Source organism: Delphinus delphis, chromosome 14 (assembly GCF_949987515.2).
Source record: "Delphinus delphis chromosome 14, mDelDel1.2, whole genome shotgun sequence".
In the NCBI taxonomy this organism is placed as follows: Eukaryota; Metazoa; Chordata; class Mammalia; order Artiodactyla; family Delphinidae; genus Delphinus; species Delphinus delphis.
In genome coordinates this window covers 60048589-60066881 of record NC_082696.1, presented here as the reverse complement: position 1 = coordinate 60066881, position 18293 = coordinate 60048589, and the positions used below count along the sequence as shown (strand labels likewise).

Genomic DNA, 18293 nt, shown 5'->3' with positions numbered 1-18293 from the left:
TTTGAGATAGATATTATAATTTAATCATATCATTGAGGAAACTACTCAACTGATAATTGAGTAGTTTTCACAATATCATTCTGCCAGCTACTATAGGAGCCAGGATTTGAAGTCAGGTGGTGTGACCTAGAGCCCATGGGCTTAGTTCATCAGACATCTCTGGTGGTTTGGAGTCCCAGGAGGTTAATCCCAATTGCATATTGGGGTGAAAGAAAATCTTGCAACACTTTATATAAGGAAATGGACTTAGAGTTGAATTTTGAGGAATGGGTAGGATTTTGACATAAAGAGATTGAAGAAGTAGGAGAAGGGCGTTCAAGGTAGAGAAAAAGGTATTGCCTATATGTGGAGAACAATGGGCTGTTGGCTTTAGCAGAGGAAACATAAGGTTGCAGAATTGGAAATAAGTTTTATAAACTAGGTTGGGACCACATCATGAGAGTTTCTGAATACAAAGACAAAAAGTTTGAACTTCTAATATTCATAAATTGGGACCTGATTTATGGAGAACTACTGAATTCTGATCAGTGTCACTCGGATCAAGCATTTCAACAGAGATATTTATGAACATTTCCCCAAATGACAAATACATCTAGAAAGTAGAATTCATATACTTTATTATCCTTATTTGAATTATTATTATTTTTTCTTAAAAATAAAGTGTCTGTTATAAAGTTGCGGTATATGAGTAATTTAGAAAATCCTTTTACTTTAAACAGGCGCCACCTTGTGGTTTAAAAAATCCTTAGTGTAATGGCTTTGAAGCAAAAAACTAAACTGATGGCAATTTCTCATAGCTAGATTTTATGGTTCAAATTCGGTCTATAAGAAGTCTCTTGAAGAACTTTATACAAAAGGTTTTATGTGTCTTGAATAAAAGTTATTTATGCTGTTGTGGCTTCCGTGGTGGCACTGTGGTTAAGAATCCGCCTGCCAGTGCAGGGGACACGGGTTCAAGCCCTGGTACGGGAAGATCCCACATGCCGCAGAGCAACTAAGCCTGTGCACCACAACTACTGAGCCTGTGCTCTAGAGCCCACGAGCCACAACTACTGAGCCTGCGAGCCACAACTACTGAAGCCCGTGCACCTAGAGCTCGTGCTCCACAACAAGAGAAGCCACTGCAATGAGAAGCCCTTGCACTGCAATGAAGAGTAGCCCCCGCCCACCGCAACCAGAGAAAAGCCCACGCGCAGCAACGAAGACGCAATGCAGCCAAAAAAATAATAAAATTAAAAAATAAAATTAAAAAGCAAAGTTATTTATGCTGTTGTATTCAGTTTACTTGTTTTGATTTATCAGTTCAAAATTGTGATAATTTGCCATTTTTTCTATGTTACACAGAAAAAACATCCCAAAGAAACAAGTATAAAGAAGAATAAATGTGCTCATTTATTCTTATAAATAGCCTTAGGCCACAGCTAATTTGCACTTACATGAGAGCTTTCAAAAGTGCTTGTGTTCCGGTGTGCATAGTTGTTTGTTTGGCTTTAACGTGTTTGATTCCTTCAGGCTACTCTATCCACAAACCCAGAAGTAAGTAATTTAAACATCTCCTAAAGCAAGAAATGAGGAAGATAACTTTGAAGAACTGAGATACAAAAATTTTTTCAAGATGCCAACTCACCTATTCATAAAGCAGGAAAAAAGGTCACACTGAGGCGTGCCATGGCTATTAAAGACAGGCCCTACTAGCGGCTACTCCAAGAAGCAAGGTAAAAGTGAGAGGGAAAATAAAGAGAAGAAAAGCAACAAGGAGGCAGAATTAAAAGGATGCACAGACGCTTGGTGATTTGGGAGAAGGAGCTGAATAAGGAAAGGCAGGAAGGCCCTGGGGTCTGTATGCTGCCTTAGTGCAAGCCCGGTGAGGCCTGGGCACTGGCGGAGAGGGCCCATCTCATCGTAGGCCTGTGCAGAATCTCACCTCACCTCCTACACTCCTCTTTCATGAGTGTCGGGCCTCGTGTCCTGCCTGAGGTTGTCGCTGGGACCAGGAGCCTCAGTCTCATTCCAGTTTGGAAGGCCTTCATTAGAGATTGTGCAGATTCAACCCTGCTTGGATCGGTGGCCAGACGATACCTTTGGACTGAGTTTTCAAGAGTGCCTCCTTGCGGCAGGGCAAGTGGACCCCTTCATGCCTGAATTCTGATGCAGCAACTCTCACTGGTGTCTTTGGAGACCACCATCTTCAACTACAGTTGTGGCTTTTACCTCTGTTACTTTGTCACCACACCCAGTGTCATCCTGACTACAGCCATGGACCAGTTCTTATCCTCAGTTGATCAAAATGAGTGCAGAGTCTGAGCATTTGGGGCAGGGGTCCGCTGTGGACCTTTCCTCGGTTCACCTGGCCTAGCATGCCACCAGCTGCAGGAAAAGCTTATGTAATGAGATTGTTGCCTCCCCAGCTAGTACTGTCCAGCTCCCCTCTTTCAAGTTCAGCCCCCAGTATTCTGTTACCCGGAGGTCACGTGTGAGTGGGTGGCAGTGAGAGCATACTGTATACAGATGACCTATGAACAAGAGGCGCCCGTGCCCCACCCGAAATTGTATCAGAACCTCTTTGTCCAATCTGAAGACACCCCCCTTGTCTCCACCCAGGCAGGGGAGCATCGCTGAGGAGAGAGGCAATGCCCAGCCCGGTTAGGTGGCTTTAGTGGTTTTCGTCTTCCCCACTGCTTTCTGGACCACTTGGCTTTATGCATCCTGCATTTCTTGATCTCTTTTGTTATTCAGACATTTGCCTTCTCCACTGTTGATGGCTTGTCTGAGCTAAGCTCCTCCAGTCTGATGAGTGACTAGATGTGTCAACCTCCTCCTCCACCACTCTGTGCTCTGAACCATCAGGGGATACCCTTCCCTCCTGTGGGTGGTCCTGGAAGGATCCTTCCTCCCGTCTCTTCTGCTGTGAGTGCCAGACTGGATGTGGATGGGTATGTGTTTCTGCAGCACTTAAACTTAGTGATCTTAGTTGTCATCCATAAACTGACGTGGGGGAAAGCCATTGCTTCTACAAAAGGCCATTTCACCCAGTTCTTCTAGGCAGCAGATAGATTCACCATACTATACCTCGTGAGGAGATTGGACCTTTGCTATTCTGCCCAAACACAAATTCTCTGGAAAAATATATGAGGACAACCAGTCACCAAAGAGCAACAAAGCTGAATTTAAAAGACTAGTGTAAGTGGAACTTGGAAATGCTGGTTCTGTTTCTATAAGTGAGACCCAGCTTTTCTGGTAGGTTTTTTTTTTTTTTTCAAACCACTCCCTTTATCTTTTAGAAAAACATATGTTATAATGAGAGATGAAAAAAAAACTACAGAACGAAAAACAAGAAACAAAGACAAAAACAATCCCAGTATGGGTTTCTCTTGTGAGGTTTCTCCAGTTGGCCTGCTGGACGTGTTACACGTGCTATGGAATATTCATCTTGTCTCTCTGTGATATTTGTCTTTGTGCTAGGCATTACCGAGCCTTAGAGGTTATCATGAATGCCAGTTGTGTGAAATAAGCGCAACTGACAGGATTTAAAGGCTAAGACTAGCCTTTCTAATCCATCTATTCCCCATTCTGTGCCTTAGGCCATGCCTCTTCTGTAAGAACACACTGCATCCTTGCTCCTGTAAAGGGAGCTGCAATAATTTCCTGAATGTCAGTCAAAACCTCTCTCCGTGAGGAGTTGGAGAAATTCAGATTTCTCCCTCTGACTAGACAGGAAAGGAGCTATAAAGAATTTTCAGAATAAGATGAGTGTTGGTATTTTTGCCACACGTGCTTAGCTTTTTCACTTCTTTAATAGTTCAGAAATAAAATGTATCGTCCTTTTCCCTCTCTCCTCTCATGTTAGGCTAATTAATAAAATTAATTCTGAATTTAAAAACATACCTAGAGGATTTCCCTGGCAGTCCAGTGGTTAAGACTCCGAGCTTCCAATGAAGGGGGTACAGGTTTGATCCCTGGTTGGGGAACTAAGATCCTGCATGCTGCGTGCGGTGAGACCATAAATAAAAATAAATAATTTTTTAAAATTCTAGATATAAATTAATTCATCAATAAATTATTGTAAGGTAAATTCATCAATATTAAGTGAAAGCTTTTTCTTTGGCATTGGTCTAAGTGCTGGGTATACAAAATGGACCAAGTCCCTACTCTCTTGGATCTTATATCCTAGTGAGTGGAGGAACAGAAAATCATCAAATAGACAAATAAATATGTACTATGTTGAGAGATGTTAAGTGCTGTGAAGAAGAATAAAGCAAAGTAAGGAGATTGGGAATGGGGTGGTGGACAGTGGGGTACTGTTTTACATAGGATGGTCAGAGAAGCCCTCTCAGATAAGGTGATATCTGGGCAGAGGTCTGAAGGACATGAGAGAGTGAGTCTCTCCCACGTCTTGACGAAGAGTGATCCAGGCAGAGAAAACAGCTAGTTATAAACACTGAGGTGCTCAGCGTATTCAAAGAACCTTATATGGTATAGTGAAGACTTCGGATTTTTTTTTTTTTTCCAATGAGATAAAAAGTCGGAGAGTTCTGAATAACAGAATGACATAATTTCATTTGTGTTTTTAAAGCACCCGTTTGATTCATATTATTAAAAAACAGTGTGAGGAGGCAAAGGGGAAAGCAGTTCAACTAGTTAGGAGGCTATTGCAGTAAATCTGGGAAGACAGTGATTTGGACTAGAGTGATAAGGATGGAAGTGCTACTGAGTGTGATTGGATTCTGGAACTATTTTGAAGATAGAGCTAACGAGTGGCTGATGGATCAGATGTGAGGTATGAGGAAAAGAAGAGGAATCAAGAATGACTCGGGTTTTAGTGTAAATAACTGAGAGTTGCTGTTTGCTGAAATGGTGAGATTGGGGTAGGAGCAGGTTTGGTGATTGGTGGAGAGGATGAAGAGATCAGTTTGGGGCACGTTGAGTTTGAGCTGCCCATTAGACATCCAAGTGGTGATACAGAATAGGCCATTGAATATCAGAGTCTAGAGTTCAAGGGTGAGTTTGGGGCTGGAGAAACAAATTTGAGTGTAATCAGTGTGTAGATAATTTTAAAGCCATGATATCATCCACGGAGTAAGTAGAGAGAGGAAAGAAGAGATCTGGGGACTGAGCTCTGGGCATCCCCAAAGCTTACAGGTTGGGAAGGAGATGGAAAGGGACTCGTTATTGAAGTAGAAGAAACCGAGAGAGGGAGCGTCGTCCTAGAGGGAAGGGAAGAAATCACTCCAGAAGAGGAAAGTCAGTTTTGCTAACTGCTGTTGGCTTGAGTAAGATTAAATATTGAGAAATGGCTATTGGTTTTAGGGGTCACTGGTGACCTCGATGAGAGCATTTTTAGAGGAACAGTAGAAACAAAACTCAACAGGAGTGGGTTTGAGACAGAGCAGTGCAGAGCAAACAGCAGCATTTTATATAGACAGCTTCCCTGAGGAACTTTGTTACGAAGGGGAGCATGGACGGATCTGTGGGTTCAAGGGAGGGAATTTTTATTTCTTAAGATAAGAGCTGTAATGGCATATTTGTATGCTGATGGGAGTTATCATTCAGTAGAAGAGAACAGATGATGACGCAGGAACAAGAGGGGATGGTATCAGGCAGAGGGAGGTGGGATCTAGTGCACAAGGGGAGTGTTGAGGAGAGGAAAATGTGCTGGTACAGATATGAGTAGGTGGGTTGGTAGACTTGGTGGTGGGAGCCTTGGGAAGATCATGAGGTTGAAGTAAGGAAAGAGACGAGGGCTTCCCTGGTGGCGCAAGTGGCTGAGAGTCCGCCTGCCGATGCAGGGGACGCGGGTTCGTGCCCCGGTCCGGGAAGATCCCACGTGCCGCGGAGTGGCTGGGCCCGTGAGCCATGGCGGCTGAGCCTGCGCGTCCGGAGCCTGTGCTCCGTAACGGGAGAGGCCACAGCGGTGAGAGGCCCGCGTACCACAAAAAAGAAAAAAAAAAAAAAAAAAAGGAAAGAGACAAGGAGGCGGAGGCGGAGGCTTGAGGAGAGAGGAGCATGGGAGAAGAAATAGAGGGTGAGAGCGAGCTGACCCCATCAGTGTTTTTCAGGCTTCCCTGCATCAGAAGCACTGGCTTCCCTGCATCAAAAACAGCAGTTGCTGGGCCTCACCTGAAAGTTTCTGATTCAGTTAGGTCTGGGGAGGTGCCCAGGAATTTGCAGTTTTCACGAGTTCCCAGGTGATGATGCTGATGCTGGTCCAGAGACTAGACCTTGGGCGTCACTGGGCTTGGGAAATGAGTTAGGATGGCTGGAGCAGCCCTAAAGGCCTCCGGTGTCTGGCAGTCTTGCATGTGAAGTGAATTTCGTCAACTTAGTTGTGTGTTTTTCTCCAGCCCTATTCACCAGCTCAAGAGCTGGCAGCAGTAGGCACAAAGTTGGACCTAACCAGAAAAAAAAGAAGAATTGGTATCACCAGTGTATTGGGGAAGTTTTGCTTCTCTGTGATGCCTTTATATTCTGAAAATGCTATTTCTACATATTTTATTTGAAACATAAAGGATTAGAGAATCTGAGATTGAGAAGGAAAAAAAATGAAACTTTGTGGTTGAAGTTTACTATTGTAGGACTTAGAAGTAAAATGGAGTAATATCCACCTCTGGTCCTGCATTTCAAGGAGAACTGTAAGCCCCATTTCTCTAAAATACCTGTTAACCATACTGTTGCTGTGATTTACTGAAGAATAACATTCTGAAATATACTTTGAAAAACTAAAATTCAGTTCTTTTGTGTTTATAAGATTATATTCATCATTAACTGAATTTGAAGGCTATTATATTGTTCTTTGCAAATGTTCATATCCTCCTACAAAAATAAGTGGTTAAGTATGGAGTTTTATACACCAGATATGAGTATTGGGAATGAGAACTTAGCTGTTAGAATAAGGGCCACAGCTCATTAATCAGAATGGAAAAAAGAGAACTGGCTTCCATAATAAGGAACAGTATTAATTCAGGTATAGTATGTTAAGCAGCAATTTAAATACAGTGTATTTGCATAGTAAGCAAGTATTAATTTGTAAGTAACTGATAGCTTTCTTTTATTTAAAAACAACAGATTTTGTTGGAGCCAGGCGTGATCCAGGATGTGTTAGCAGCTGGCAGTCACCTACAGCTGTTGGAGCTTCTCAATTTATGTTCCCACTATCTCATCCAGGTATGTGAGCTTGCATCCTGCTAGTATGTCCTGCACATTCCTTCTCCCTGCAAGTACCCCACCGACTGGAGCCCAGTGACAGGTAAAATGGAAGGGAGGGGGGTGGGAAATGTGGCCTGTGGTGGTAGAATTTCTCCAGGACACAGGCTGAGAGGCTCCTAAGAGGGCAGCTGCAGCTCTCATGTCCTACTTCCTGTCCCCGACCCTCCCTGCCCACCTCACTACCCCTGGGCAGCAGAGTAACTCAACAACCACACACAGGGTTCACTACTGGGGCCCTGGGAGATGACGCTGGGAAGGGTCTTGATTTGAAGCAATGCTCTCTGGTTGCAGAAATGCATGAGAAGTTGGTTAGTCATTTAGGATTTCAGTAACAGTAGCTAACATATCATGAAGTCATACATAATTAATTGCTGCATGAACTTCCTGGGCAATAAATGCTGGAGAAATGATGAGTGATCTGTGCATTCTTGCCCTGATTTGCTAGGGTTTCAGGAAAGGCTCTGCGAGGGGGAGGGAGAGAAAACTCCCATCCACCGAGCACCGATGCTTCACGTTTGGTCCTCACAACAACGTTGCACATTTTTATAGGCAAAAAAAATCAAAGATTTGAAATATACCCAGTTTTCCCAAAGTGACATAGCTGGTGAGTGATAGGCCTTTCTGATTCCAAAGACCTTTTTTTCCTTCTTGCATGAAAACCCTTTGTTTCAATAGGAAGATATGGGACATCTTAGGCAGATAGTATGGATGTGAATCTCTTTTATTTTTCAGAGAGTTAAGTACTAACCCCCTACATTGAGATCCTCCCATTTATTCCACTCGTATGACCTTTAACTTGCATATATTACAGCATTATAACAACAGTGAAAATAAACTTTAAAAAATAATAAATCCACATAATTTAATTCTGTTGTCCTTGTGCACAGGACATGTTATTAGTAAGTAGAAAAATCCTATTTTTTTCTGCCTAATTACGTTATTTCCTTCCTAATAATTTCTCTAATTCTAAATATAGCCTTTACTTCTGTTACTCATTAGGTCATTTCCAAAGCTCTTTCTCATATATCATCTTATTTCATCCCCCCAGCAACCTCAGGAAATAGGAGCCAGTGTCTCCTAGGGAGACAGTGTGAGGAATGTCAGCCATGTTCACCTAAGGAGCAGTTCAAATACAGCATATGAAAGTTTTATCATTATCTCAGCATACTTAATCTAACAGTAAATGTTTAACTATTTTATCTTATTTTCCTTTCTTTTCTCCTCAATATTGTTGGGTGATATGGGAGACCTGTTTTAATCCCTTTCTGCAAGTAACAAATGGGAATAACATAGAAAGGTTACAAGACTTCAAAGGTGTGTGTTTGACTTGTGAAATTGAAATTACTTTTATTTGACATTTCTACATCAAATATTGCAACTTGTGCTTTCAGCATCATCACCTGATTCACTTTTTCCATGGCAGGTAATAATTAATGATGTGTGTTGACAAAAGTTTAGTTATAGTGCTAGTTATCATGATGCACATTAAAATACAGTATATATACAGTGTGTGTGTGTGTGTGTGTGTGTGTGTGTGTGTGTGTGTAAACTTAAACCTATAATTCTCTCTAAATGAGAATTCCAGATGAATGTTGGAAGTTAATGGGTATTTTTCCCTATCCCATCAGATGAACCTGTTGAGATACCAGGTGACTTGTGTGCACTTCGGAATTTAATTCTTGCAATTCATTATTTTGCTGAGGAAAAAAATGTGGCTTGCAAACAGATGTATTTTGTGGACAGTTCATTTATTATTAGCCTGCTTGAGCAGTGGTTAGAATTTTCACTGTCTTTTCACCAATGTTTGCATTTCATTCTCTTATGTAACTTTCCTTTTCCTTTTTATCTGTGATGTTGCAAGATGGCCAACTTGTAGAAGGAAACTTGGACTATAAGGACTAAAGCCATGTGTATGCAGAAACCTTCATTATGTCACTCCTTTTCAAATATATACCCTGCCTCTCTTTTACGATTATCAAATTACCAGAAGGGGTCAGTCTGCTTTCATATTTTGACATAGTCAAATAACTATCCCTATTTATGATTTTTGGTATTATTGCTCAACTGATTTTTAATTTCCTATGGAATCATTTTATTGGGTATATAAAATATTTTCTGTTAAAATGAAAAATCTTCAGTGCTTAAAATGTACTTAGAAATTAAGACCCATCAACCAAGGCTAATATATGCTCCATTCTTGTTCGGTACTTTGCCCAATGAGGAGTTTGTGAAACTGTTTTCCTAAGATGTCTGGTATTGTTGTTCTCAAATTACCATTATTTCAGAGATGTGGAGGGTAGAGCTCGGCTCTCAGTAGACCTCCTGCTGTCCTCCAGGGCACGTTAAGAAGCGTATGCCAGGAGAAGTGCTGGGTGGGCACTTCCTGAGCTCCTCACCACACCCCAAGCCTCCCTGAGCTTCCGCGGCCATTGGCTAGTGCATTGACCTGAAGCTTCTTCTGCACATGCCTAGATGCCGCTGCTCCCCTCCCCCCCAGCCAAGGGAAGGGACACTTTGAGGCCACTGTGTGGGCTCCTTTCTCTTGCTTTTCCTCTGGCAGGCTGCTGAGGGCCGGGACCCCACACCACAGGAGCAGTGCCCCTCTTGTCAGTGAGGACAGCCATCAAATTAGCTTCCCAGGCTGTGAGGTCTTCCCCGTATTCATTTTTGGCTCCAGGCCCTCGAATCAGGCCTGTCATTGAGAACACACATGTTCTCCGTGCATGTTGCTGAGATTAACTGGTAGCCTGACAATGAAAGCAGCTAAATGGTTTGGGGTGGGGTGAGTACAACGGGAATGGCTACAGTAATAGCCCATCATCCCAAGATGAGGGATTTACAGACAACTGCTCAAGTTTGCATCCTTTCTCACTTGCTTTGCAATGAAATGCTGTAGGACTCTGTCCTGTGTAGCCTGTCGTGTTATATATCATTAATAACCATGACCTGTCAGACTTATCTGCTGAGATTCAGTCCCAAATAAAGTGTGAATGCTTCTTTCCCTTTTCCTCCCTCTGCTCGTCTTCCTTGTCCATTGTGCTTTTTAAAAATTTTTTTAAATTTAAATTTTTTAAATTTAAAAAATTTTAAAAAATTTCATCAGAAAGATGAACCAATTCATTAAAGAGCAATATTTGTGTATAAAAAGGGCTCAGTAAAATGTGTAAATTTTCTTGTTTTTCAGTGTATGCATGTTTACATGAATGTCATTCACTATGTTAAATCTTGTAAAGGAATCTCTGCAGACCATCCTCAGAGAGACGGGCTATGGATATAGAGATTCTGATGTGTCTACTGATTTACCGAGTCCCTCAGATAAACATTACAGACTTTTTGAGTACAGTTTGTTTTCCCAAACTTTGATTTTTTTCTAACCTTTTTAAAAATTAGCTTCTGAACATCTGTACCTAAACATCACACAGGCAATTCAAACCTAACATGAGAAAACCTGCCCTTTTCTCTGTTGATGGTACCATCAATGTGTTAGTTGTCTAGAAATTTGGACATAGTCTCAGGCCCCTTCCTCACCACCGTATCCAATCAATTACCAAGTTGGGTTGATGCTACCTACCAAATATCTCTCAGACCTGATTGTTTTCTCCGTTGCTAATTTTCTGACCTTTCTTTAGACTCTCACCATCATTAGGTATATGTTATAACAGTTCATAATTTCCTCCTAAGGGGTCTGCTTGTTTCTGTCCTCTATCTATGCCAAACTATAGTCCCCAGAGCCATCATTATCTTTCCCAGGAAAGAGAACCAGCATTTATTGAGAGCTTATCTGTATTGAGTGTTTTGCACAAAGATTCCCATTTCTCCTCTGCTAAGCAACCCCTTAAGGCAGGTGAGAGTTCTTTAATTTTTACAGGTGGAGAAACTTAAATTCAGAACTAGGATGTTGATCGGATTTGGAAATGTCTATTAGCTCCCCTAATGACCATTTGGCAGCATCATTTCACCTGCAGAAACTCTCCAAGGCCAGGCCTGTTCTTTCCCAACCTCATCACCAGTCCTCATGCCTTTCCTAGTCTGCTCTGTTCTGGACCCTAAGGCCTTCCTTTCATGTTGGAACTTGTCATTGGGAGGGAAGACTAGGTGCTAGAGGTCCTGAGTGACAAGCAGAGCCTTCAGTCATTGCCTTCAGATTGTACCAAGGGTCAGGAGTAGGCAACACAGACACACACACACAGACACACACACACACACACCACCCTTCCAAACCGTCCCCTTTCATAAGATCGGGGTACTGGCCACTGGACTTTGTGTTGTATCCCCTGAAAGTGATATATTAGGAGATACACATGCTTTGCTGAAAATGTCTTTTTTTTGTAATTAGCTTTCAAAAAAAAAGTTTGTACATTTTGAACTCTCTCCCCCAAATAAATGCTATATCCTATTATTTGATTAGCAAGTTTTCTTTTTGTTTGCCAAGTATCGGCCTTTATTATGAAATGCAATTTAAATATATTGACAAGAAAGAACCCTCACTAGACTTTCTGAATAAGACCACCAAAGGGGTGAATTAACTCCTTTTGATAGGAATATACTTTTAGTATCTACTCCTAGGCAGCAGGTGGCAGTGTGAATCCACCAGAATTCAGTAGTTAATTTAAAGCAAAAATCAGAAAAAATGAAAAGAAAAATTATTTATTTTGCAACATATTAGTTTTCTGACCTAATCAGTAAAAAAGTCATTATTCACACCACACTGGGCAATATGCCTTGTAATTTTTAACAAATAATAGGAAACTGTTAATGTGTTCACAGGAAATACAGTTTTGTCTTGGGCTGCTATGGTCATTTATCACTGCACTTTGTGAAATCACTCATTTGTTCTAATTTGAATGTAAATGACTCTAAGGTTTTACAAATAAGGTGACAGACTCACATAAATGTAATTGCAGGGTTCATCTCCCTCTTTATATATCACTCATTAGGTTATGAATTAAATACATCGTATTAAACCAGGGGCATGTCCAATGATGATATTGTAATGGCAAATTACTCTATGCTATTAGAAGTGTATTTTTTATTCATGGACATTAATTTGTCATTAAGCGGCATTAGTTTAGCACTTTTATGGGGAAGACGTGACCTGAAAGAGGAGACGTGCTGCTGTGATGTGAGAGGAAAGGGAGAGGAGTGCTCTAGGTAGAGCATTGTATCACTGTAACGAAAACGGGGGTCGGGGGGGGGGGTTCTATTCTGTTTTCATTTGTTTTTGTTTTCTGCTTTTACAAGCATAAAAGATCATTTCCCCAGATTGAAGGCGTTTTTCTGTTTACAGTGTGCACATTTGGATCGTCTCGTAGAGCAAAGCCAAAATTCTTACTATTAATCATTCAGAAGCCAAGTAAAGGGAGCAGGAGGGAGGAAGTGACTTCCTGCCCTAAATCTCCCTCCTCTCTGACTGATGCTTATTAGTCATCCCTTGTCTTCATTTAGTTTTACACTAAATGGGCTACCATGAGAATTAGTCATTTTCTCTCTTCAGTGAAGGTACAAAGGTTTAAAGAATGTTATTCTCTCATGAGGGTATTAGGAAGAATTCTGGGTATTTCTGGTTTTTTTTTTTTTTTTTACATAAATGGTGATTTTACTGTTCTTTTACTTAGAAAATATTTTTTTCCTTTCAACTCTGAGAAACACAGGATCCTTGAAATAGCTTCGCAGAAGCAGAAAGTATCTGAGTGCTGCTTTTGCATAAATTTCCTCATGGGCTTACTGTGGTTGGAAATTACCCACCCCAGTTAGGGACTCTTGAAGGCAGGGGTCATGCCTTACATCTCTTTATATCTTACCCCCTCCCTCCCATCGCATCACAACAACTCAGTGTCTGTATTGGTCAGCTTGGCCTGCTATCACAGCAACATACCACAGACTGGGTGATTTAAACAGATATTTATTTTTCACAGTCTGGAGGCTAGAAGTCTAAGATAAAGGTGCTAACCTGGTCAGGCTCTGATGAGGGCTCTCTTCCTGGCTTGCAGATGGCCACCTTTTGGCTATGTTCTCACATGGCAGAGAGAAAGAGACAGCAAGCTCTCTGGTGTCTCTTCTCCTTTTTTTTTTTTTTTTTTTAACTTATTTATTTTATTTTGGCTGTGTTGGGTCTCCGTTGCTGTGTGCAGGCTTTTCTCAGGTTGCAGCGCGTGGGCTTCTCACTATGGTGGCTTCTCTTGCTGCGGAGCAGGGGCTCTAGGTGCGTGGGCTTCAGTAGTTGTGGCACACAGGCACAGTAGTTGTGGCTCACAGACTCTAGAGCACAGGCATGGGCTTAGTTTCTCCACGGCAAGCAAGACCTTCCTGGATCAGGGTTCGAACCCGTGTCCCCTGCATTGGCAGGCGGATTCTTAACCACTGCGCCACCAGGGAAGGCCCTCTGGTGTCTCTTCTTATGAGAACACTGATCCCATCCTGAGGGCCCCACCCTCATGACCTCATCTAAACCCAACTGCCTCCCAAAGTCACATCGCCAAATACCATCATACTGGGACTTAGAACATCAGCATATGAATTTTGCAAGGACACAGTTCAGTCCATAGCAGTGTGTGTTGAGGGAACGAATGGTGCATCCATTCAGTAATTTGTTTCTTGCTTAAATATTGAAATTTTATATTATGGGAGGAAAATATGTTAATAAGTCAGCCTTACATTAGTTTTACCCATTGAATACAGTTCTTTTGAAGTTGAAAATACTTTCTATGGGGATTGCATTTGGCACTGAAGATCTTGCATATTTTACAGTATTTCTTAATAGGTTATCATTTTTTTAAACTAAGTAATACTACAATGACTTATAGGAGGTTATCTCTTCCAAACAATGTAATTTTAATTATTAAATTAGCAGTATCTCCTAAATGTATAATATATAGTGGGTGCTCTGAATAGAATAGAATAATTTATCCTCAAGGTTGAGAAATTATAACTTATCCTCGTTTTTCTGCACTGCTGAGCTAGTTTTTTCCCGCATTAGATAAGACAAATGATTATACCAACATATATATTGAATATGCCCCTAATCAAATACACTGAGTGCTATTCCACAGTTCACTAGAGCTGATACTCTTGTATTTGGAGAAGGTTAAAGTACGAATTTTGGAAAATATATTACAAACAGTTTAACCTTTCAGATTTTTTTTAAAGTCAGTGAAAATGATCAGAAAGGGTAGAAATGTATCAGCCCTACTAAATCATGGCCAGCTACTAATTATTTGTTCTAATCATGAGCATTTGCTATCTGGCATGGGTGATCCAGAATATCAAAATTTTCAAATATCATTAATATTTGGCTCTAAAATATATCATAAGTTTTTTAGCAGCCATTTTAGGATCCCAGTTAATCTTTTCATATGCTATTATCTTGGCTTTTCTTCCCTAAGCCCACACCGAAGGATATCAGTGACAGCCCAGAGACACACTGGCTGGCCAAGGAAGTCATTTTGGCATTTTAATTTGTTATGTGGGTAATCTAGGGTTCACTATGTCTTCCTTGTTTGTGAGTTTTTAAAGACAAGAAAGATTGTCTTGAAGGATTTTTCTAATATTAGTAATTTCTATTCTAAGCTAACTATTGTGTGGTGGGCAATTTTAAAATCACTTTCAGCCTATTTTTCTCAAAAATAAGATGTTTCCAATATTTTACTAATGCTAGAGTTCAGAATCAATAAACAAAGCAAACAAAATCAATCTCACTTAATTCCATTATCAATACTTGAAATTAGGGGCATTAAAAGAAAATCTATGTTTCATTTAAGATATTCATCCTCCTGTTCACCCTCCACCTGCAAATATTTCTGCCCATAGTTAAATGTCTGCCCTATTCTCTAAGGCTAAACTGCCTTTCAGCAACTTGATGCATCAGGTACCTCCTGTGTTTCCCATGGTTCCAATGTCTTCTCCACTGGCACCTTCCTTTCATTTTTAGAATAGGATCAATAAGATGGGAGAAACTTTTCTTCTTTTCTCATGATCACAACTCGCTCCTTCTGTTCACTACCAAACTGGGAACAGTGTCTGCACTTCCTTACCTCCTATTCATTCTTCAGTCCTATTGAACTCAGTCCTCTGCCTTCATTACTCCTCAAAGGCTGTTCCAATGAAGGTCCCCAAAGCTTCTAATCGTCAAAGGCAGTGGGCCTTTTATGGTCTTTAATGTGACCACTCTACAGCCTTCCGACAGTGGTTATTAGCTCCTTTCTTTCCTACACTTCTATTTTCTCAAGACTCTCTCCTGTTCTCCTTCTACTTCTTTTCAGTTCCTTTACAGACTCTTCTTCCATCAGCTCTGTGAATATCCCTCTGGGTACAGTGATGCCATGTGGGTGCTCTTCTCTTCTGCTCACCATCACTCTCTTTCATCCACATTTGGAGGATTGCAGTCTCCTCTCCTGAGCGCCAAGCTCTGTGTTCAGCTGTTTCCACTTGGCTGGCATCCACATGCGTCTCAGTTCAGTCACCCAGTCTTACTCACCTGTTCCTCCTCCCACTCTTTGTTAAGGAACCATTATCGTTGTAGTAACCCAAACCAGAAACCTTGGCATAATCTTATGTTGCTCCATGATCTCATGAATCTCAATACATTCTATTGGTTTAGCCTCTTAAGTTGTTCTCACATATGCCTTCTTGGCTTTCTTCATTGTCACTGCCATCATTCAGATCTGGATTATTTTTCCTAGATGTTCCTGCAGTAGCTCAACTGAGCTTCCTGTCTGTTGACTAAAGCTAATCAATACTTTGCTGTATAACCTAAGTTATTTTTCCGGCCCACAAAACAATTTCTTTCCCTAAAACACAAGCTGGATCCCTGTCTCCTGGTTACAAACTAGGTTTCTAACCTTGTCCTTTTAATTTCTTGTCTCCTTCATGTGCCCTATTCTTACTGTATCCAAGGATATAGCATGTTTTATCATCTCTAAGCCAACTGCCTAGTCAGCATTTCCTCTTGGATATCCCACAGGCATATGACCTTTCTGAGTGTTAACCCAAGCCAGAAACCCAGGAGTCATCCTAAAATATTCCATCTCCTTGTGCTACACATAGGCTATCACCAAAACCTTTCAATTCTACCTCCCTAACTTTTTTTTAAGACACTGTTTTTAAAGAGTAAGTTTTGGGTTCACAACAAATTTGAGAGGTAGCTACAGAGATTTCCCATGTACCCCCTGCCCCCATATATGAGTAGCCTCCCCCGTTATCAACATCCTCCACCAGAGTAGGTACATTTGTTACAATTGGTGGACCTACTATCACATCACTATCACCCAGAGTCCACAGTTTACATTAAGGGGCACTCTTGGTGTTTTACATTCTGTAGGTTTGGACAAAGGTGTAATGACATGCATCTACCATTACAGTATCATACAGAATAGTCTTACTGCCCTAAAAATCCTCTGTGCTCTGCCTGTTCATCCCTCCCTCTCGTCCTCACAACGCCTGGTAACCACTGATCTTCTTCTATATCCACAGTTTCATCTTTTCCAGAACATCATATAGTTGGATTCATACAGTATGTAGCCTTTCCAGATTGGCTTCTTTTGCTTAGTAATATGCATTTAAATCTCCTCTATGTCTTTTCATGGCTTGATAGCTCATTTCTTTTTAGTGCTGCATAGTATTCCATTGTCTGGATGGACCACAGTTTACTTACCCCTTCACTTACTGAAGGACGTCTTGGTCACTTCAAGTTTAGGCAATTACGATTAAGCTGTTACAAACATCTGTGTGCAGGCTTGGGTGAACACCCTTAACTTTTTAAATCTCTCTCATTCTCTCTATTTCTATTTCCACCATCTTAATTCAAATCCTCAATACTTATTTCCTGGGCTAAAGAAACTTCCTGCTAACCAATGGACCTACCTGCCTTCACTCCTGCCTCACCCCAGTGCCTCCTTCAAAACAAGGTTCATTCCTCTTGAAGTGGTTCACAGGTTCCATTTTTATTATGAAACTTCCTATCGCTTTAGCCTTCTTTTTTTTTTTTAAAAAAAAACAAGTTACTACCCACATGCTATACCACAATCATTGTGAACTCCATGCATGTTCCTGTGCCCAAACCTCTTTGTATGAAGCCTTCTTCTCCATGGATTATTCTTCCCTCGTTATGTCACCCTATGAGTTCCTCTTTAACCTGCAAGTAGTTTGCTCATGTGTTATAGCTCCTCTTCCAGAGCTGCCTGATAAATCCACCTAGTTGGAGTTGGATTTCCCTCCTCTTCATTAATTACAGGCATTCTTCCAGAGTGCTGATCACACCATATTATTTGTATTGATTTACTTATCTATCTCCCTGTGATATAAGTTCTTGTCCCAGAGTTGTGTGACCTTGGGCAATTTACATAACCTCTTTGCCCACAAATACAGATGTGATACAGATACGATACCATATATACAATGTACATCTTAAGAGTGTTGGAGTGTTTGTGAGATAGTGCATGCAAAGTATCCTATAGCATAGTATCCTACACGCAGTAGGTACCCTGAAAACCAGAGCCAGTAGAATTGCATGCTTCACTTGTGAATTTCTCTATTAATTCCACAGTTAACCTTCCTACCCACTTCCGTCACTCCTATCTTTCTTCATTCCTGGAAATGTCACAAACTTTACTACCTACTTCCAATCAACAGCGTATTGGACCAGGCTGTTCCTGAATATTTTGGAAATAATAACCATTCTGTAAAAGGTATTTTTCCTCTGTGCCACTTCTCTTAGCTTTTGTAGAAGTGCCTGTATTGTTTTAGAAAAAAAAAGTCACAAATAATTATATGAACCATCACTTTCTCCCTGTCTCTGATAAGTGAAAACATCACACTGAAATTATACTTTAATAAATAGCAAAAATTGATGCTTTTAAAAGCAACATAATACTTGGTGTTGCTACTTTTTTATTTATTTATTTTTTATTGGAGTATAATTGCTTTACAATGGTGTGTTAGTTTCTGCTTTATAACAAAGTGAATCAGTTATACATACACATATATCCTCGTATCTCTTCCCTCTTGCGTCTCCCTCCTTTCTACCCTCCCTATCCCACCCCTCTGGGTGGTCACAAAGCACCGAGCTGATCTCCCTGTGCTATGTGGCTGCTTCC

General features: G+C 40.9%; 1 protein-coding gene across 2 annotated transcripts in view; it reads left to right on the top strand.

Annotated features, from left to right (window-relative positions):
* The window catches only part of KLHL32 (kelch like family member 32), a 231872-nt gene that overhangs the window by 119019 nt on the left and 94560 nt on the right, over positions 1 to 18293 (top strand). For both annotated transcript variants that reach the window (XM_060030213.1, XM_060030212.1), the window contains exon 5: positions 7063 to 7161. In XM_060030213.1, the coding sequence (XP_059886196.1) occupies positions 7063 to 7161 (99 nt within the window). The remainder of the gene's footprint in view (positions 1 to 7062; positions 7162 to 18293) is intronic.